The following is a 23,174-nucleotide window of genomic DNA, read 5'->3' on the forward strand; positions in this document are numbered from 1 at the left end:
AAGTGTGACATCCAATGCATATAGATTTGTCATATTTAATAGAGTTACTTCCTCTGCTCTCTCTATCTTCCTCTCTCCTGAAAATAAATCTCAGTAGGATCAGCCATGGGGAATCAGCCGTGAAAACAAAACTCGCGTTGAAAACCAATATGATTATGAAGAATTCATAGCAGCAAATACACGACTACCAACGTCACAGTGTCAAGGCTATCTGTGATCGTTCCAAAGTGAGAAAGGTGTGGTAATAATATAACACCAAAACATTACTGTTTGAGATCGAGCTCACAGCTCAGAGGTCCAATATATTTCACAATCGCTCCCAATGAGTTGTTCGGAATTTATGCCTTTCTCATGACGTTGGTGTTTGGAAACATGTAGGCCAATTGTATGGTCAGGCTGATCGACGGCAACTCGGGCATTTAATGTTGTTTTGATTTGTTTCATATACCAGAAAAAAGAAGAGATTTTCTAACTTGACGGGCACTTGCGCATTGATTTGTTTCGTGTTCTGTTGTTCGGACATGGGAATAACGAAGCTGATTTGATTTTCGTACTGTCGAATCTTCAAAATATAACGAACCTTATGTTGGATTAACGAATGCTCGGATTAACCAACTGCCACAGCTTTTATTTTCGGACTAACGAACGTCACGTGGTCAAACGCTATTAGCATGTTTCGGATTAAAGAACATTTGCAATAACTACTGTATAGGAAGTTCAAATCATTCGGCAACTAATAACACAACAGGAATGTTTTGTTTGCTATATTGATATGTTTCTTTTGAGTTGCTGAATGATTATTTGAACTTATATATTATTTCACATCGACAACTTTACCACTCGACACTACTTACGGGATAACGAGGGTATATACCAATTAATCACTGATCATACTACATGTGCATGTAATCGCCTCTATATGGAACGTTTTTGGTAGTATGATACTATTTTTTTTCAGTGGGCCTACATCAGCCAGGATTCTATAGGGCTGAGGATAATGCATTGTCATACGGCAAAAGGCCACAGTCTTTTGTAGAAAATTGGAGAGCCGGAACGATAGTTGCACTAGCGTAATGAAAGTGTTATTGTCCTACATCATGAATACAGACTAAGAGCGAACCATATACCACATGTTTCTCAATGATCTTATGTCGTTGTATGATCCGCCATTCTGAGAGAACCACTGATCTGTATTCGGCGTGCACTGATCAGTGGTAAACAAAATTCAGTATCTGGGACGGAAGGTATCTCTTTAGAAGATAGCTTCAACCATGTCAATGCTTGTTTTTATCGGCATCAACGTTGATTTGATTTGATTTGAATTAGCAGCCATCCTCCAAATTAAAGCCATCTTCACCGAGTTGAAACTTTTTTTGAAACTGGTGCAACGAACTCGTATGGACAGGACAACTTTTTGAGTTTACATTGCCTACATTCACACACGCAGTCGAGCTGATCCATGGTTGACTAAAAGTGGTAAACCTGTCCCCTGCACTAGCTACTCCTACTTCTACGAAGACACTCAGCAGGATCCGTAAGTCATGCAGGATGTAGTGCTATAAGGAATTAACTTGGACGCTGAGAAAGCCATCTTGAGGACAATAAGTGTACCTTCTCTTTTTCGCCGTGATGCAGGCATGATGTCACTGAAGCATTTCATAGAAAGAACGATTTGATCAATGCCTTGGAGGACACATTCAAATCAGAATCAAATAACGAGTGATGATGATGATGATGACATGATGCCTCGGTACACTTGCGGAAAAACTCTGAAAATTGTGTTCGGGGCATCGTATGCCCTGATGGTGTTTCTGGTCATCAAACACCAGTTTCGTGCCTATCCTGGAGTGAAGCCCAGGAGTGTGTATGAAGATGATCTACGGTCACCTTCCCTTGGGGCGGACCGTGCGCCACCTAGTCATGGACGGTCGCGTGATGAGATGTTAGGCAACCGCTTAGGCTATGATGATGGTGGCGTTGACAACATCCGTGTCAACGGAGGTGCGTATATAATATGGGTTGAATTAAAAAAGGGAAGCTCATGCGCCGTGATGAAAGAATGGTTTTAATAAAAGCAGACAGAGAAAAAATATTGGTGAAGGTTCGATAAGAACAAAGAAGTTTTTTAATGTTTGAACTTTTGATTTGTGAAAAGTTGTGACGTCACAGAATAGCAGCTCCTCCATGACCATGCCTAAATTCCAAATAATGTCATTTTCTAAAAATATTGAACGTGATTTTATTTATCGAGTGGATATAACATCAGGCATGCACATAACCCCTTCTGTAAGAAAAAGTATTTTCATTCATCATGCTCGATTAAAAAAAATTATATCACGTCTATATTGATTACAAATAATGGGGAAGCTTCTCGCATATAATGACGTCGCAAATCAAACTTTAAAAAAATCATGATTTCATCAAGCACCCAAAAAAAAATTCTCTAATTTTTCTGCTTTTATCAAAACCAACTTACCGTGAGGGTGAAATTTCCCTTTTTTTTAAAACATTGACAAATATCAATATGTTTACAAATACGAATTACAACGAATAATAATTCAATATGCAATGCCATTTAGAACAAGTGAACAACTTCGGTTTATGACCGAGTCATCTATGACATAATTAAAAGTACATGCACGTATAGTTTATGAATAAATAAATTTATGTAATAAATCATATTATACTGACACTAGAACATTTTATGTAGAAGGAAGAAATACATACCGGGAGAAAATTACATTGAAAAGGCTTTATGAACGAGCAAGTGATGAAAGAAGGTAAGAAAAGATGATAAGAGGCCGATGCAACGGATAAGGAGATGGAGAAAGGAAGGAGGATGAGGAGAAAAAAAAGAAAAAGGAGAAGATGGTGATGAAGAAGGAGGGGGAGGAAAAGGATGAGGGGAAGAAGTAGAAGAATAATAATAAGAAAAAGATCGAAGAATAAGAAGAAGAAAAATCGGAGAGGAGAAGAAGAAGAAAATGGTGATGCAGAAGGAGGAGGAGAAGAAGAGGAGAAAGAAGGAGAAGAGAAAGAAGAAGAAGAAGAAGAAGAAGAAAAGCCGGGAGGATGAGACGGGAAGGAGAAGAGGGGATGGAGAAGAAGAGGAAGGAGGAGAGGGAGGAGGAGAATTAAGAAGAAAGTGAAGGAGAAAGAGAAAAACGAGAGAGATCGAGAGTAAAGGGGTTACAGAGAGGAGAAAATAAAAAAAAGAAAAATTATACACATACCTGTACATGTCTTATACATAATACATGAATATTTAATTTCATGCTACAATGCTAAATTATATTAGGACCTATAAAAATGAGAATCCGAAAATTAAGAAACTTGAAAATAGATTTTCGTAAACATAATCAATGGTCTTATTTGTAATGTAATAAAAAGTTTTGCGACATTTTGTTAAGCAGGATGATGAAACATTAAATGTTATTCAATATTTGGGGTAAACGTCTAATTTGATCACATATATTTTTTCATGGCAATCTGTGTTATTTCGTTAATGCTTCCTCCGTGGATCCTTTTTATATCTTGCCGTCTATAAATTGTCCTCCTCTTTGTTTCATCAGCACTCTATGAAATGAGTTTGGCCATTATACAGTGCGTCCCACAAAAAAACGAAACCGAGATTTAGCGATGATTTATCATAACTTAATCGTAAATAAAATAGACAAATGACCTACCAATGTAAAGCTTAGAATCTCCTCTTTCATCTGGTATTACTTAGATTATTCCTCATTCACGCATGATTGAGCAAAAAAAATTCGAAGAAAGGATGCCAAAAACTCATTTGGCGGGGGTATCTGAATTTCAAAAAGAAAATCACATGACTAAAAAGTTCAATATCTTCTCTTTTCTTTGATACCTAAATCACAGAAAATGGTCAAGTAGTAAAAAAGTTATGATCCCTCGAACCAATGCTTGTATTTCCATAATTTCATTAAATAAACGTGTTTTCACCGGTTTCCCACAGAAGCTATCGCACGGTAACAAAAGACTTAATGCATGGCTGATCGTCAACAAAACGGAGTGTCGAGTGAGTTTGAACGCTAGCCTGTAAAACCTCTTCATTTTATGAAATTATTGAAATTCAAGCCTTATTTCAAATAACCAGAACTTTGTTATTTCTTGACCATTTTCTGTAATTGAGGTATCAAATTAAAGAGCAGATATTGAACTTTTTAAAAATGTGGTTTTCTTTTTAAAACCCAGATACGGCCCGCCAAGTGACTTTTTGGTATCCCCTTTTCAAATTGTTTTTGCTCACTCATGCGTGAATGAGAAATAATCTTAGTAATTTCAGATGAAAGAGGAGATTCTAAGCTTTACAATGGTAGGTCATTTGTCTATTGTATTTGCGATTAAGTTATGATAAATCATCGATAAATCTCGGTTTCGTTTTTTGTGGGACGCACTGTAGATCATAATTGTTATTATCTTTCATCTGTTCATCTGGGCCCCGTTTTTACAAAGACTTACGATTGATCCGATCTATCACAACTGTATGGAAGTCCATCCATACCATACTTTTTTTCTTCAGAAAATTTGCACAACATCCGTACAAACAAAGAGAAGCACACTGAATTCTCAAATTATGAATGGATGAAAATACATCATATCTAGAAAATATTTTGAACAAATTTGCATTTTAGATGTTGACGTTGTTTGCCATATACGGCCATAGTTGTGGTTGATCGGAACTGAAGTGGCTCTACCCTGGGTAAAATATGATGTTACATTGGATTTATTGGATTTTATTGCGATAAAACTATCAAAATACAATCACAAGCAGTCAAAGACTGAAGTGTGCGACTGTTTACATGTACAAATAGAATCATTACAAAGTATATAAAGTAAACATTACAAATAAATGTTCAAATACAATACAGATACATATGAAAAAGAAATGTATCATATATAAATGCCAAAAGCCATAACATAATTACTACAAGGTGCCATAACATAATTACTACAAGGTGCCAATAATGGAGAAAGGGGGAATGAAAGATAGGTTGAAAGAGGAGAGAGGAGAGGAAAAGGATGAGACAAGGGAAGCAAATAGAGATCAGTCAAAAGAAAAGGGAAAGCCAGAAGTGGAAAATGGAAAGAGAATAAGAGGCAACCTTAAGAATAGAAACTCATTATACAATACAAGACATTTAACAATGGTCACTAAAGGAAGGGGGATGTAAGTTCCGTAGTAATTGAACCAAGCACAAAAAAGGGAAAGTAGAGATGAGGATACAGACTCCCTGGAAACTGACAAATATTTTAACATTGTCATTATCACCATTATTACTGTCATGCAAGAAGTGTAAGCAGTATGTTGAATCTTATTATTAATCTTATTATTATTATTATCATTATTATTATCATTATTATTATTATTAGTAGTAGTAGTATTAGTATTATTATTATTATTATTGTTATTATTGATGTGTTTATCTTTTCCCGAAGGTGTTCGTGAATCCACACGAATGAAGATTCAAACTACTAATGAAGAAGATGCCGTATGGGACAAACTTCTGGTTGGTCCAGCGAAGTCTCCTTCGAAATCAAATTCCTCTTCGGGGCAACCTGGCAAGGGGGTATATATCTCGCCAAAGTTGCCAGATTACAGACCCACAGATATATCGGATCTGTTTATAGGAGTTAAGACGACCGGGGCGTACCACAGCAGCCGGGTCCAGCTCATCCTGGACACCTGGCATTCGTTTGCTCCAGAGCAGGTATTTGACCAATGAGCCCGGTTCTCTATTAATGATGTCAAAGATTATGATGATGATGATGACGATGATGGTGGTGGTGGTGATGATGATGATGATGGCAATGATGATGATAAGGATGATGATGGTGATGACGATGATGATGAAGATGATGACAATGATGGTGGTGATGATGATGTTGATGATGATGATGATGGTGGTGGTGACGATGACGATGATGGTGGTGATGATGATGATGATGATGATGAGGATGATGATGAAGATGATGAAGATGATGACGATGATGGTGGTGATGATGATGATGATGGTGGTGACGATGACGATGATGGTGGTGATGATGACGACGATGATGGTGGTGGTGATGAGGATGATGATGGTGATGACGATGATGAAGATGATGATGATGATGGTGATGATGATGATGAAGATGATGATGATGATGGTGGTGATGATGATGATGATGATGATGGTGATGATGATGATGGTGATGAAGATGATGATGATGGTGATGATGGTGATGATGATGATGATGACGATGATGACGATGGTGGTGGTGGTGACGATGACGTTGATGGTGGTGACGATGACGATGACGATGATGGTGGTGATGATGATGATGATTGTGATGACGATGATGGTGGTGGTGATGATGATGATGATGATAATAATTGATAACAAGGATAAGAAAAGTATTATACATAGATATACATAAAATATATGGACATGATGATGATAATAGAATAGTAATGATGGTAATGAAAGTTGACATACAATAATAAAGCTCCCAGACCTGCACTCACTTTTCTGGTATCGATTCATTTTTCACAACTCTTCAGAAAGACAGATCAAATGTCAAAAACCTTCATTCTCTACTTTATAATAAGTCATAAATCTTTTTAAAAACATTTCAAGGATTTTAAAAACATTTCAATCCCCCCCAAAAAAAACATATCCGAACAAAGAGCAGATTTAGATTGAATTTCGTTTATTAATCATTTCACAATCAGCAATTATCTTTAGTTTAAATCACTTGTTTTAATTTTAACGGTGCTCTGTAAAGTAATAGGTCCATGGTAAATCTATATAATTCTATTTTTTAATGATTTCAATCAGAATCTAAGACCGCAAGTATTGCTTATTATCGAGAGGGGAATACAGTTGATAATGGTGGAGGAATACTACTACTACTACTACTAATGATAATAATAATAATAAAACACACAATAACCATGAAAATAATATTGAAAAACAACTTGGTTAGTGTTTCAGTTTTTCAATGCGCTTGAATGACATTACGATATTTTTCTCTGATATCTTAATAGAACATGATGACCGACCTCATACCCGTTATCGTTTATACAATGCCAGCATATTATATAGACTACAGGGGCTTTTCCAACTTTAACTTATTCCCAAAACATACAGAGTCATGACTCGTATTAGCTTTCATCGATTCGACGTAGTTCGTTTAATATCCCCTTAGAAAATTACAATGGGAAATCGCTCAACAGGGCTCTGCTGCCTATTCACTGGTATAGTAATTCATTAACAATAGTTGCAACTCCTTGCACGGTTAACGCCCCAAATCCTAAAGATTTTTCTTTGTCTCGTCTCAAATTTTTTTTTTATAGAAGGCCAATATCGATTGGCTGATAGAGTGAATAAATAAAGCAAATTCAGAGTTGATAAATCGTTTAAATTTGAGTATGTATTGTACAAAAATGTGTTTCACATTTTATGCCTAAGCTTCAGTCTGTCTTAGAATAATCAAAGGGATACCCCGGGCTGGAAATATTTATATTTGAATAAATAGAGTAAGATTCACAGAGCAAAATGCCGAAAAATTTCATCAAAATCGGATAACAAATAACAAAATTATTGAATTTTAAATTTTAGCAATATTTTGTGAAAATAGTTATTTGCACATCGTCATGAATATTCATTAGGTTGACTGATGATGTCACATCCCCACTTTCCTTTTTCTTATGCCATTACATGAAATCATAAATGTTTGATTATTCCATACATGTGTGAATAATATGTCTCCCTTATAATGAAATAAGCTGTAGCAATTAATATCCATTGCACTAAATCAGTTGTAAATCCATTTTTTAAGGCTTGGAGGAAAAATTTTGAATACACCTAATTTCATATAATAAAATACCAAAGAACAATTTGCTCATGGAATATTCATGAAGACATGTCTAGAACTGTTTCACCGGAAATGCAAAACTTTAAAATGTCATAACATTGTTATTCCTTGTCCGATTTTGATCAAATTTTCAGTGTTTCGTTTGTCTGATTTTTCTATATCTGTTTAAATCACATTTACTTCACCCCTGGGTACCCCTTTAAACCTGTGCCGGATGTGCGTAGAATATTGCGTATTATTACCAATTTAAACAAATCCCATATATATATAGCCCATAGGTCAATAAGACATACTGGTCCAGATACCTGGAATGATATAGCTTTAACAATACGTGGTGCTCCTACATTGAACAAATTTAAGTTTGAGTTTAAGCATTCCATTATTAGCACTTATTTGAGTTAAGATATTGTTCTATCATCAGTTTCATGACTTTCATCATATTGCATACTTTATTTTTTTTGTATTATTTTATACGACGTATCTATGTTAAACATAGTAATATTAATCGATACACGGCTGGTGTGTTATTATCATTTGATTTATTCTTGACATGCTTGATGTGTTTTCCTTTTGGCCCTGCTTTTACTGTAATTTTTAAATATGACTTATATTGATTTTATTCAGGGCCGTAGTCTTTCTTGAGGGGCGTCCTTTTCAAGCCTTGTGCTTATGACTGTTCCCTCCCATGCAATGATTGTTTATTGTTATTTTACCATGAGATATTGTCAATATATTTTCTGTTGTATGATTTATTTTTGCATGGAAATAAAGAATCAATCAATCAATCAATCAATATAATATTGGTACAAGTCTCTAAGCGAATGAAAATATGCATGACTGTCGACATAAGTTCCGCTTGCAGTGAGTGAGCAACACTTTTAAAAAGTTCGTGAAAACAAAAAGGGACTCGCTCATTCATTGTCAAGAGTTAATGGATGAACCGATGAAAGCGGGCGTAAATAATTCTCTAAGAGCACATGCAATACAAAAGAGGATTACTTTGAAGCTATTTTTTTCCTATCTAACTTTTCTCCTTGCCCAAGAATATATGTAAAAAAAATAGCCCCATGTTTCCAACTTTCTACTTGTCAAGACTTTCAAATATGTAAACTAAGTTGTATTTGTTTTCAGACTAACGAACCTTCGGAATTACGTACCTCATTTCGTTTTCGGACTTACGAACCTACGGAAATACGAACCTTCGGAATAACGCACCTTCGGAATATCCGAACCTTCGGAATAACGAAGCTTCGGAATTACGGTTGTATGCGATAATAAGTGACGATCTTGTCGATACACAGTGCGTATACGAACGATTAACGAACCTTATTTCGTTTTCGGACTAACGAACCTTCGGAACAACGAACCTTATTTCGTTTTCGGATTAACGAACCTTCGGAACAACGAACCTTATTTCGTTTTCGGACTAACGAACCTTCGGAACATCGAACCTTATTTCGTTTTCGGATTATCGAACCTTCGGAATAACGAACCTTCGGAATAACGCTACAAATGTTCGGATTAACGAACCCTTTTACGTTTTCGGATTAACGAACATCGAGGTATGGGCAATTTACGTGTTTCGGAATTACGAACCTTCGGAATAAAGAACCTTCGGAATTACGAAGTGTAACCACTTATTATTTCTGCATGCAGGACGAATGAAAGCTTTTACAAATAAACTTGCGATTCTTTCCATTGGCTCAAGCGTTTGGCAGAGGTTTCCAATTTTGAGAGAAAATGAGTGAATAGGTGAAGTAACTGATTTCTCTTTTCTTTACAGATATATTTTTTCACCGACGTAAAAGATCCAGTATATGAGGAGAAAACGAGTAAGTATAACATTTAATTTTAATTTCATTTCATTCATTTCCATTTAATTGAACAATATGAAAACGCGATATATACAGACAAGAGTTGATTAAAATGATAAAAATAATGATGAAATGACACATTGGGTCATACTTTGCTTTCTCAATTTTTTTCTTTTGGGGGGAGTTAAAAATTATGCTGTACATTTTTCCTACTTTATCAGATCACATGAAAAAAAAAACAATAGAAGTCGTCTGTTCCACAAAAGCCCGGCCAAGAAACAACCCAGTAGCTAACGATTGATGTGATTTCCAAATAATATCGATATCCTGCACGAAATGAAGGCACGATAGCATTTAATTCGCTGCTCAAGTTCGTTTCTACCATACGTGAAAGCCCCCCCCCCCCATCCTAAAAACATTGATCTCTGATGCAGATATTATAAAGAATATCCATGTCATAAATTTAGATATTTTTCCGCCAATCACTTTGCGATGAGGTAATAATTATGTCAGAAAGAAACTTTAAATGCAATTTAACGAAGTATTTTTCATCAGTTGTGTACCTTTTCGTCGCTTTGTAAATAGACAAGGAGGATTATCTTCTACAAATATTTCTTGACACAAGAAAATAAGCCTGTTTTCATTTCATTATTCTCACATGAATTACTTATAGATACCTCTTGCAAATACTTATTTTTTAAAAAACATCCGAACTGTCCAGCTATTATAAGTGTCAGGAAAATGTGATTCTAGAAAGTGGAATTCTTGCTGTCATTTGATGATGATGATTAGGATGATGCAGGCGCACTCCCAATGGGAGAGGGTTGCAGGGGTTCACCCCCCCCCCTCTCAGATCTTTTTTGAAAACATTTTTTCTTGTCAACTTTTCATCGGGTGAGAACACCTTTTTTTCTTGTCAAATTTTCATTCAACTCGAACCACACCTTTCAAAAGTGCGTACGCTACTGGGGTGATAATGATGATGACGACGACAATGATGATGATGACGAGTTGACGACGACGACGATATTAATCATGACCGCAATTTGCAAAGACCATTCAGTTGACGACCACTGAGACCTGATTTTTACATCCTACGCTTTGGGGGAGATAAGGTTCAGAGCTCAATATCATGGAGATATGAGCGTGTATATATGACAACATTCTTGAGGACAATGCTTGTTGAATTTTATAATTGTAAACATAATCGAATGTTAATAATATCGTTCTCTTGTTTAACATTTCTTTTATTTTTCAGATGGTCACATGGTCAACACAGATTGTCCAGATACGCACAAATTGTAAGACTTTTCCCCAAATATAAGTTTTGTTCGTTTTTGCATATTTTCTTCATAATCATTATGGCTTAATGTGTTTACAACATTTCTTATTCCAAGAAAGTTACGTAGATGTCCCTATTCATTCATTTCATCTAATGATGTTTTTTCTGTGATGAAGGTTTGTGTCGTATGGTGTGGGAGACTGCAGCAGTTAAGTTGTCATATCTACATCCGGGATCTACATGCATGTTGTGCAGTGATGTTAGTAATTTATCTTTAAACCAAATTAATTTACCTCTCTCATTTCTTTCAGGACCGCCCTTGCCTGTAAAACGTCAAGCATATTCACCATGTTTGAAAAGATAAAAGACAAAAGGTATGAACCACGATGTGCATACACGCACCCTCCAACACACACTCCACCCTTATAATATATACACACCCACCCACACCCTCACACACAATAAGGCATACATAATTATGTACAAACGTCCATAACCTACCTTAAATTCCATATTTCATAAACCTCAATTTTGATAAAATGTTGCACATCCTTGATTTGGCAAATATAAGTACAGTATGTTATTATTTTCAATCAATATATTGTATTTTTATGAATTTGTATGAATTATTAATGGTATTACAGTGGCCGCGGAAACGGGAGGGGGCTGGGTGGGATTCAGCTCCCCCACTTTTTTCCAAAACAGTGTGCAAAAATGTAAAAAAAAAATTACATCTGATTGTGATTTTTTGCATGGTCACTCCCCACTTTTGGCTCAGCCCCCCCCCCCCCCCACTTTCAAAACTGTTCCGCGGCCCTTGTATTAATATGCGTTCCTATAGTCATTATTTTAATTTATCACCTTCAGAAATGTGGGGTGTTTCGTGAAAAGTGTCAATACCCTGACTAAACATTTTGCCAGCTCTGACAATTTCAGTGGAATTCTTTACTTTGATTGGCAAAGAATCACTGCAAGATTGGCAGAACTGACAAGCTTCCTCAAATTTTGGTACAGCTATCCCCCCCCCCCGGTCCCGCTCTACCTCGATCTACTACTCGATTTTAATTTCAAACAATCGTCATTGTCAAACCATCGTCATTGGATGTGTTTGAAATGATTTTCATAATTTTATTTCATTATGGAACGCGTTCTTCTGTTCAGGTGGCTGTGTCATGTTGATGACGACAACTATCTTAATGTTCCAGAGCTGTTAAGGTTCCTGAACCATTTCGATCACCACCAAGAGCTTTTCTTCGGGCGAGAAAGTATCAATTACCGGACGCTCGCAATAGATAGGGATACAAATGAGGTAAGAATCAATTGGGAAACGAATTCTTACTACTTTCCGAGTAGGGATTGTCGTTGATCCAGGCAGTTTTGTAGCAACATATACTAGAAGTTGTAGTAGGAGGAGGAGGAGTATAGATCGGAGTTGTAGTAGTAGTAGTACCAGTAGTAGTAGTAGTAGTAGTAGTAGTAGTAGTAGTAGTAGTAGTAGTAGTAGTAGTAGTAGTAGTACCAGTAGTAGTAATAGTAGTAGTAGTAGTAGTAGTAGTACCAGTAGTAGTAGTAGTAGTAGTAGTAGTAGTAGTAGTAGTAGTAGTAGTAGTAGTAGTAGTAGAAGTAGTAGTAGTAGTAGTAGTAGTAGTAGTAGTAGTAGTAGTAGTAGAAGTAGTAGTAGTAGTAGTAGTAGTAGTAGTAGTAGTAGTAGTAGTAGTAGTAGTAGCATCACTGAAATCTTAACCAAGGTTAACTTTTTAAATGTCATCAGAAGTATATGGATATAGTTCATGAAACTTAAAAATGAGAGTAATCAATTATTACCGATCAACTTGCCTGAGTTTTAGTCACATGATTAAGGTTAAAGGTCATTTAGGGTCATTGAACTTTTTTTATTTTATTATCATATGGGTGGTATTCCTTAATGATTATTCATTTTATTTGTTTCAAAGTTTGCACTGCTGCTAAGTTGAATCGCGTATAATGCAGGCGAGACTGTCAGAGGCGCTCCACTTGCTTTTTTTTTGGGGGGGGGGTTTACATGGATCATAAATTATGCTTCCTTTTTCTTCATTTCGACAGACATACAGGTTCTGGTTTGCAACAGGAGGGGGAGGAGTTTGCTTCAGCAAGCCTCTAACGTACAGGATGATGAAGTATACAAGGTATGGTATTTTTCCCAAAGATTGGGGGTCTCGCACGAAACTATTTGCAATCAATTGCACATTTCAGTTGCAAATTTACAAGAGATAGAACAAATTGAAGTTAGCAAAACAATTTATAGTTATTGGTTACAGACCTGCAATCAATAGTGAATTTGCTATTAATAGAAAGACTTATGATTGATTTTAAGACATGATATTGACTTGCGATCGATTGTAAGTTTCGTGCAACACTCCAAGGAAATTGCTATTGGGAGCGAAAGGGGGGAATTTATTGAATATACCTTTCTATAGAAACGTATACTATATGCAATAATGCGTTTCTGTAGAAACCTGTATGTTATCACATTTGGCATTTGGTCTCGCTGGAGGGGGGGGGGGGATACCACCATAAATAAGGTATACTGTACTAAAATGTGTCACTCTAAAAATGACCTTAATGACTTCCTAAACTTGGGGTGTGCCTCCTTCAATTTTGTTTTATTTTTATTTTTTAAATATTTTTTTGGGGGAGGCGGATAGTCATAATAGGAAGTGATTTCAAATTGTATTTTGTTGTGGGATGCGATTTCGGCATTTCGTTGTTTGTACGAGGCATTCCTTAGTCCTTATGCTTTTTGATGAATACATTTTCTTTCATAAAAATCCCCCAAATGGGTATTATTTGCCAGACTAAAAATAATATAGCCACATCATGTTTATTATGTTGGGCCACTTTCCCCTAAAGCAACGTAGGTCTGTAACCAACTGTTTCCATGCTTATTTGTCTTTTTCTTTCTTTTTATGTGAGTACGTATATAGATTTATATACATCGATTTTTTAATGACATAATTTTAAAAAGTCTTTCATATTGATCATTTCATTTATGTCATATAAATCAAATTATTTTGAATTATTATGAATTACAAACAGTGTTAAAATATGTATTCAATGTAATTTGGATCTAATACTCCACGAAATATCTTTATATCTTTAATGTTTATTTTTCTTGTCAAATTATTGTCCCTTAGCAAAGGCAAGTTGGCAAAAACAGCCGAGAAGATAGGTCGGCCAGATGACATCACTATAGGATTTATTGTAGGTGAGTATTATCTACACCCCCTCCCCCTTTCATGAAAAAAACAAAACAATAAAGCATAATGTGTGCAGAGTGAAGTCACTGTTAAAAAATTTCCCCTTAAAAAAACGAGAGAAGTTCCTGCAGTAGAGTCTCGAGAGCACCTCTAATCTTACATGGTACAACATTACAGAAAATTGTTTAATGGGGTTCGAAACTGCTTTTTTTTTCTTTAAAAATGGACTCGTTCCGTTAAATTGCAGAAAAATTACCGCTTTTAAGATTTACAGGATCTGATTCCCCCGCGTTAAATCTTCTACAGTAAATATGCGCATTCAATCTTATCAACCGCTTATGCTACCGCCACACAGGAGGAACCAATTCCTAGCCGATCGTATTGGTTATAACGTAAAAGCTATGATAATTCCAGGGCCCCCGTCTTACAAAGAGTTACGATTGATTCGATCCATATCAGTGGGAATCCATCAATGTCATATTTTTTCTGCAGGAAATCTATACAATATCCAACGTAAACAAAGAGAGAAGCTCACTGAATTTTCAACAAGATGATTTATCCACGAATACCCATCATATCTAGAAAATATTTTGATCAAACATGCATGTCAGATGTTGACGTTGCTGGCTTTCCATAATTGTGGTTGATCGGACCAATCGCACCTCTTTGTAAGATGAGGCTGCATTTCAACTGTGTAACTGTGGCATTAGCTTCTGTTCAGGGGCTTTGGTGTCATGCAATGTTGTTTTGGAGACACAGTTTCGACTTCAGATAGCCTTATATTAATTTTGTTTCCGATAATCCATGTTCTCAAACATACTGACAGGAAAAGTTTATATATCTTTCTTTAAAACTACTGCTGACTGCCGGTAAGACTGTAAAATCGACCTGTATTGGCTTAAGTCAGGTTTTGCTAGCATCCATTGTTATGAATTTCTGTAGAGTAATTAACTACCCCCTCCCCCACTATCAGTCATTTTTTAAAATTTATCATACATACTGAATTATTTAATAAATAACAGTTATTATTTACCCAATTTAGCCACTTCAGCTCTCATGAAGTGTTCTCCCAGGGGGCCCTGCATATCATAATGTTGCTATCATACTCTTCTCCATTTTGAATGTCGAGCGCTTTCACAAGAAGTGAGAACGTCCCGATTTGGTGTGACTCTGCCGGGAATCGAACCCACGACCTCCCGTTCAAGAGATGGACATTATACCACTGAGCCAACATGTCCGGTTTGATTAAAAAAATCACAATCAATACTTCATAAACTGTGTATCCAGTCTCTTTATTTATAATTTTCATTTCAGAAATCTTATTGGGAAAGTCCCTGACGAGAGTTCGCAAATTCAATTCGCATATCCAGAAGATGTCCGACATTCCAACGCGTGATCTCATAAAGCAGGTATTTTATTTCATATCGGTATCGTTTTATTTATTTTGTTGGGGTTTTTCAGCTTTTGTTTAACTTATCATAGGGCTCACCTTGGCAATATTTTATCACTTCTTGTATGTTGATACGACAAATTATTTTGAAAGGTCTTTTACTAGATTGCGCGTAGAATTTGATGAAACTTTACATTGGGCTTGGATCACCCCTGGGTATGTGAAGTATATTAAATTTGGTACAATCTAGCAAGTAAAAGCACATTACACGAAATTGATGTAAATAACCTGCATAGTGCGTGGTAACGTCGTAATTTAATGACACTTATCTTGATAAACAGTAATTCATAAAAGGTGTCGATTTCCGCCCAACATCAAACAAAATACTGTTTCTTAGTATATATATATATATATATATATAGAGGATCTGAAATTAATATATATATATATATATGTATATATATATTTTCAGATCCTCTTTCTCTATAAACAGGACTCAATCTGTAGGCCTTCTTGTTAAAGGATCATCCCTTGTACCATTTCTATTCATACTGTATGTGGGGGATTATAACAGATTTACTACTGTTACTTTCCTTGTCAGTGAATTTACTCTCTGCAGAGTGTTAAATAATTCATTCATCGAATAAATTATGCTCTTCTTAACTGACACAAGTTTTCTCTGTCACTTTTATTCTCGTATTGAACAGTGATTAATTATTAAATTTGCGTGAAAAACCTTATAAAGTAATGTTTAATTTAAAAGTTGCATTGGCACCGGCACTTACAAACTTTAACTTTTTTATACACTCATCTAAGTAAGATCTACAATTAATAGAAAGCGAGACAAAGGGAAGGTACAAACTGTCGCACAAAATGTCAATCACTGCATATTTTTTTGACAATAATTATAAATCATAATTTCATTTTCTATTTTCTTTATATACAGATTACACTGAGTTACTGTCTTAATGACAGGAGAGAGCTAGGACCCAATGTGATCGATTTTCGACCGATAATGAAAGATGATCCTACAAGGTATGAAATAATTTCTACCAAAAACGAATATTTGTTTGTTTTATTTCCGAATTCATAAAAACACTAAAAAACTAACACACTTACAAAACAACAACAATAATAATATGATACGGTTGGATGGCCCATTTCAGAGCTGTTGAGCATAACAGCTCTGTTCTTCCATGGGGTCCGATATGATAATGATTATACAATATGCAATGGTATAACGAAAAGACCCAATGTGAACTGTCCTCAAAGATTTTTAAAGCAAAACGTGAATGTGGTGGAATTGACAAGTGACATCTTACGTGCAACATAGTGATAAATAATAAGTTGGGGGTACATATTCCAAACGATTTAAAGCAACTTTGTCGAAAACTTGGACATGCATGGTCCCTCGCAATTGTGGTTTTCTATCAATTTTATTTCCCTACCTTTATTAGTCACACAGTAATCCCTGTTTAAATTTTTTTTACTACACTTTTTACTATATAAACTTGACTGCAGTTAAGTTTTAATGTTCAATCTTCAATGAATTGAAATTGGTTGGTTAAACTCTCTAGGATTTATGATTTCGTCAACTTGTATCGCAATTTAGTCAATCTCCACTTGGTCTATACCTCACAGGTTATTTTTTCTCTTTATATTAAATTTTGGCTTTCGACGGTTTCAAATTCCTGGGGCCTTTCATCTGTGTATGATCCAAACTGTCTCGTTTTATTCCGTCTGCAAAATATCCATTCGGTCGACACAATTATTCTGCTAGATACTATAAAGCTATCGACTTATTACCAGGACACCGTCATGATAGTGATGATGGCAATCAATATCCAACTTGTAAGGGGGCATGAATGATTTCTTCTTGCACAAAGTCACGTAGTGCAGATAAATCAATATTACACTCACCATGCTCACTGACAGTTCGATACTTGATATAATTGTCCGCTTCCTTTTTGTTCAAGTTTGCAATTGTATCTATTCTATCAATTTCTTCATTTTGTAAATATGCGGGGTACTCCCACGGCGCCGAGGGTCGCGAGACCAAACACCTTGATAGAATACAATATATACAATATGCGAAAAATCGGCCGCGTACGTGGATCCGCCTCGTCCGCGTGGACCCGCCTCGGCCGCCGCATGGACCCTCTGCCTCGTGTAAAAATCCTCTTGACTCGTTGACCCTTCCCGAATGTTTATGATTAAATCCAAAAAGTGATTTACCTAAGCTAATCCGAATGTTGATTCAATAACTGTATTTTCTTTTGTTTTCTTGTTTGGTGTCCTTTTACAGATTTAAGTCATTCCACTGTACCTACTACCGTAAATTTGGCGGTATGTGCCCTTACGACTAACACCATCATTTGGGCAAGTACTGACCAAGGATTGACTAGTCACCGATTGTATCTGCTATCCTGAAAGAGACAGCTATTCAAGGAGCGACGACTGGAAAGCTATAATAGACATTATAACCAACCTATAAGTCAGTTAAACAACTGTTGGTCAAAACAAACTCGCACGCAAAATAAATTGGGATGTTTTTTTGCAAACCGTTGGTAGGTTTATGTTTCAACCAACTTTGGTTTAAAAAAAATCTTAAAGAGTGTAGGCTTGTATATAGCTGGCTTGTACTGATCATTGTATCGATTCGAGTCATTGTAATTACGATTTCTTTCAATTGACAGAATTGTGTGAAAAAAAAAATCAAATTTATGCGAGTTAGAAAGTCTAGAAAATGTTAAGTCGAAGGAGGAGTAATTAAGAAAAGTTTTTCTCTATTGGAGGGATTTATTCAATACTGACAATTACAATCGAACATTCAATTTCGACACAAATAAACATTCAAGAATACATCATGAGTTGTAACAAAAAAAAGTGACTTTCATACAAAGTGGTCTCCGGCCTCGTATGGGTTGAGAAAGTATAGGCCCTACAATAGTCAAAGATGATCTGAGGTCCGTCTTACAAAGAGTTATCGATTGATCCGATCAACCTCATATATATATGGGAATCCATCAATGTCATATTTTTTCTACCTGAAATTTACTTAATGTCTTTTGTAAGCAAAAAAAGTACATTATTTTTTTAAGAAAACGATGAACGTATGAATATATATCACTTTATCTAGAAAACATTTTGAACAAATATGCATTTTAGAAGTTGACGTTGTTGGGTTTTCATAGTTGCGGTTGATCGGATCAATGGTAAATCTTCGTAAGACGGGACCCAGATATTATATCAAGAGAGTTTTCGTAACGCAACGCAGAACGGATTCAATAACACGGTAAATGTATTGAAAATGCCCGCCAAATGACAAAGAACAGCTGGGAGGACTTTGTCGAAAATTGGTGAACCGGAGCAGCAGTTGTCAGTTTCGGAGCTGACGTAAAAATTGCAATTATGACGTTTGCCCAGAGTCCATGACGATAACTGCTGTTTTGATTCACCGATTTTCGACAAAGACTTCTTGGTTCCTCTTTGTCATGAAGGCTATTTGACAATAGCTTTTCTATGTTCTTGATTCCCTACTGCGTCGCGGTGCAAAACTCCCTAATATAAATAACTGTTGAATTTATAGCATATCACGAAACTTATAGGTCTTATACGAGCTACATTTATGAAATGTTGCCATTCATTTATAGAACATACAATGTGATTAATTTTTCAAACACAGGCAGAATAAGATTATTGGAAACACACACTGCTCTAACAGGGCAGGCCTTGTGTAGAAAAGGAAAAGGGGGTACGATATTGCCAAAGTGTCTTATCTCGGTTGTTTACATTCATTTAGCTTGTAAATATTCGCTGACATCAAAAGTATACTTTTGTTTGATATATTGTGCGGAGAACTCATCAGTCCACAAAATTACATTTGCGAAATTATTCCTTATATTACGAGAAAAGCGCTAACCTGATGTTCGTATGATATTTTAAAGGTAGAATTATCAGTGCATTTAGATGGTTGGATTTGTCATTGATTTTTATCTTAAGAAAAGTAGTTAAGTGCCCTTATCCTACAGTCATGTACGGAAATTTAATGTGCCTTTCATTTTATAATCATGTTATATATTGTCTCATGTCTCATTAAAACTTAGAGTTGTATTGGGAAAATTAGGTGGATATTAAATATAATCATAGTGTCATTGGCATAAGCTGAAATACCAGTACATACATATGAATGAATAAAACCCCCCATGGAGACAACACTTGTGTCTATATATGACTAAATAGTAAATGAGCAAAAAGGTGAATATAAACGTGGTATTTTGTGTATATACTGTTCCTTACTTTGTAATTTCTGAGGATAATTATTATTAGATTCTTGTTTTTGGTCAGTATGGACAGGGGCTGATCCAGGATTTTCCATGAACAAGCCCCCCCCCCCCCTCCAAAAAAAGGTCTATACCCAAATTAATGGTGAGTTATGTCTGTAAAAAGTTGACAACCAAAAAAAATGTTTTCAGAAGTGAATGGAGGTCATTTTATCCCAGTAAAAAAAATTGACCAAAAAAAAACCAAACAAAGGTCTTCACTTCGGAGGCATGACAAATTCCCATATGAAGTAATATTGTTGTGCCTCTCAAAAGGGGGAGGGGGCACGGGGCAGATATGCCCCTACCTGGATTCACCTCTGTAGATTTAGTTAAAAATTACACTTCCATTTACGGTGTCAAAAAATTGTTGGCACTAAATATCAAAATTTCGTTCAACTCATTTTGTTTATCTTTTATTACAATGTAGTTACAAAGATGTAGTTTGATTGAAATAAATTGATTAGAAATTTAGCATTCTCTCTCTATTTATTACCTGTGGATGTGGTGAAGGAGGAATTACATAGACCAGGAGCTAGGGCTTGTGGAAAAGGAGTTTTTGTTCAACCCACACCAAAGAAAAGATTTTACACCGTCGCGACGGTAGTTAGTAAAGACTCTCTAGATCACAGCTAGGTAGGGTCTCAAATTGCAGGGGCCCCGGAAGCGGGGGAGGGGGGCTTCAGCCCCCCACTTTTTTCCAAAACCGTGTGCAAAAACGTAAAAATGATCATATGATTGTGATTTTGTTTGCATGGTCAGCCCCCCCCCCACTTTGAAAACCGTTCCATGGCCCCTGCATTGTGGTATCACTTTTTCTACAGTCGAATTTATAAAACGATGTAAAATAGCCCCCCCCCCAAAAAAAAAAAAAAATCAACAACCTTTAATGGGAAGATGAAATGCAATTTTTGCCATAATAATTATATCCACTTATATGTATATTTATATACATCATAAATACGTCAGTAAAGAATCAAAATGTTGCTTGGTGATAGTTTTAATGATACAGCAACTTTTCGAAGTGAAATTTGGAACCGCCAAACTACGGATACACCCACGGCCAAGTTCAATTTTCATCTCAAGTAGATATGAACAAATTGAGATGATAAACTAATTTTGTATAGTTGAACATGCATGTGATGCTCTATAAAACTATAGTGGGATTAAATATGTTTTATTCATAACAAACTGAAGATGTTGGTAATATTTTAGAACATTCAGAAATTCTTCAAGAACTACCCTTTGGGCTACTATTTATAATCTTGTATTGTCGTTGCGGGCGATACCATCTGATCTCAATCAAATTTCTTACCATTGGTGGAATGAACCAAAGGAAAATTAAAGGGGCAAAATTTCTTTGAAAAAAGGCTGCGAGCTAGCGAAGCAAGTGAGCAAATTATTGGCGTTTTATTACAAAATATATCTGTTAGATTTTGACTTAAAATTAAGAAAATGGTACCATATTTCACAATTTTCCTTTCCTTTTCCTTCTTTTAACACCATTTTTGTATTAACCAGAACTTAACTGGGGAAGGGGGGGGGGGGGGTCAATTTATTATCACTACGCCGCCGAGCGAAATTTACTGACTTTTTACTTTCAAGTACTGCCGCGTACTTTTAGACCATTAAATTTGCGACGCCCGGATATGCAGTTCCGAAATAACGCAACGTCATGTAAGCCAATGTCAGCCCAAAAATTGCTTTTAAAAATTTAAAAAGTCGATGCAAATTGTGTTTTTCAACCGAAAAATCATAAATATATGATTATTTGTACTTTCTTGCTTAAATTGATTTATTCTATGCTACTTATGATCATGAAAAGGTCCTCCACAAAATTCTTCGAAAAATCTCAATAAAAAACAAAGGTTTGAAAAAACAAAGAAATATGTAAGAATTAAAAAAATAAAATACATATGAAATCAATTACGTTTTGGGAATTTTTTGTATATATTTGTTAGAAATGTAAAAATTGATATTGTCAACAAAGATTAGCATTCTACAAGCTATATGTTGATCTCCGCCACTTCAATAGTATTAAAACGATACCGTATGATTGTTTCAATGATACGACGAACGTTTTCAAGTTGTGGTATCACTTACAGTTGAATTTATCAAACGATGTAAAATAAGCAAAATTTTCAACTACATGTACTTTTAAGGGGTAGGTCAAGTGTAACTTGCCACATCTCCGATTCTATATACAGTACTCAAGTAAAGTAACAAAATGCAGCCGGATTATATTTCTAATGATACCACAATTAACCCTTCAAAGTGTATTTGGCAGAAAAAACTTATTGTCTCAGCCATTACACTTTGTTTTACCATTATGTCAAAATATTAATTTACCAACTCCGACTAGTTGTAACTATACAAGTCAGTTGAAATACTAGTATTGACTTGCTTTGCACTCTGCTATTTACAAAAGATGTGTATTTACATTTTGTTGTGCATTGTATAGTGGATGTAATATGATCAAAAATGAAATTTAGTGCATGATATCCAATCCCTTTCAACAAATTCTACATTATACATAGGTGGTGGTAGATCCCCTTAACACGCTTACTGACACGTCAAATTTTATTCTTTATTAATTTGATCAACATGTATAAAACCAATACAAGTATAAGCGCATATGACAAGCATAAAAACTGATATATGTAGACCTACACAGGATAAAAACGAAATGAGATTCGTTCGGTTCCAAAGGTTTGATAGTCTAAAAATGAATTAAATTTTTTTATAGTTCAATGGTTATTTTTGTACTATAAGAACCCTCATTTAGTTTTCAGAATTTCGAAACATAGCAATAACATTTATTCATTTTCAGACTAACGATTCCAATTTCATTTTCAGAGTAACGAACACTTTGAATTGCGCCACAAAAAATAAGAATTGGAATAATTTTCAAATCCTCAGCTTATTTTGGGGCTAAAATAGTATGATATGCGTGTTTCGGTTTAACGAACCTTTTGGAAAATAAACCTAATTCGGTATCACGATCCTTTTAAATTATGAACCAAATTTGGTACAAAGAAGTTGAAAGAACCTTCAGAATTATGAACCAAATTTGGTATCACGAACATCTGGTATCATGAACCCAATTCGGTATAATGAGCCTTTGGAAATCATAAAACTTGATTCGGAACGACGAACCTTCAGAATCATTAGCCTAATCAGGAATAACATACCTTCGGAATGATGAACCTAATTCGGAATAACGATCACCTTTGGAAAATAATCTAATTC

The 23,174-nt window shown here is 35.5% G+C and overlaps 1 protein-coding gene across 4 annotated transcripts; it reads left to right on the plus strand.

Moving 5' to 3' along the window:
• Positions 1 to 31: 31 nt before the first annotated feature.
• On the plus strand, positions 32 to 20,399 carry LOC129276506 (beta-1,3-N-acetylglucosaminyltransferase radical fringe-like). Of its 4 annotated transcripts, none has more exons than XM_064109365.1 (12): positions 32 to 236; positions 959 to 2,001; positions 5,461 to 5,732; positions 9,665 to 9,713; positions 10,954 to 10,996; positions 11,289 to 11,351; positions 12,139 to 12,286; positions 13,060 to 13,142; positions 14,151 to 14,221; positions 15,528 to 15,622; positions 16,550 to 16,638; positions 17,909 to 20,399. In XM_064109365.1, exons 2-12 carry the CDS (start codon positions 1,680 to 1,682, stop codon positions 17,967 to 17,969), a joined length of 1,296 nt encoding a protein of 431 aa, XP_063965435.1. In that variant the 5' UTR covers positions 32 to 236; positions 959 to 1,679; the 3' UTR covers positions 17,970 to 20,399. The 4 variants fall into 4 exon arrangements, with proteins under 4 accessions (XP_063965435.1, XP_063965434.1, XP_063965436.1 ...); XM_064109364.1 differs by having other exon boundaries at positions 137 to 706; XM_064109366.1 differs by having other exon boundaries at positions 167 to 227.
• The last annotated feature ends 2,775 nt before the right edge of the window (positions 20,400 to 23,174 follow it).

This window comes from Lytechinus pictus, chromosome 14 (genome assembly GCF_037042905.1).
Source record: "Lytechinus pictus isolate F3 Inbred chromosome 14, Lp3.0, whole genome shotgun sequence".
NCBI classification, from domain to species: domain Eukaryota; kingdom Metazoa; phylum Echinodermata; class Echinoidea; order Temnopleuroida; family Toxopneustidae; genus Lytechinus; species Lytechinus pictus.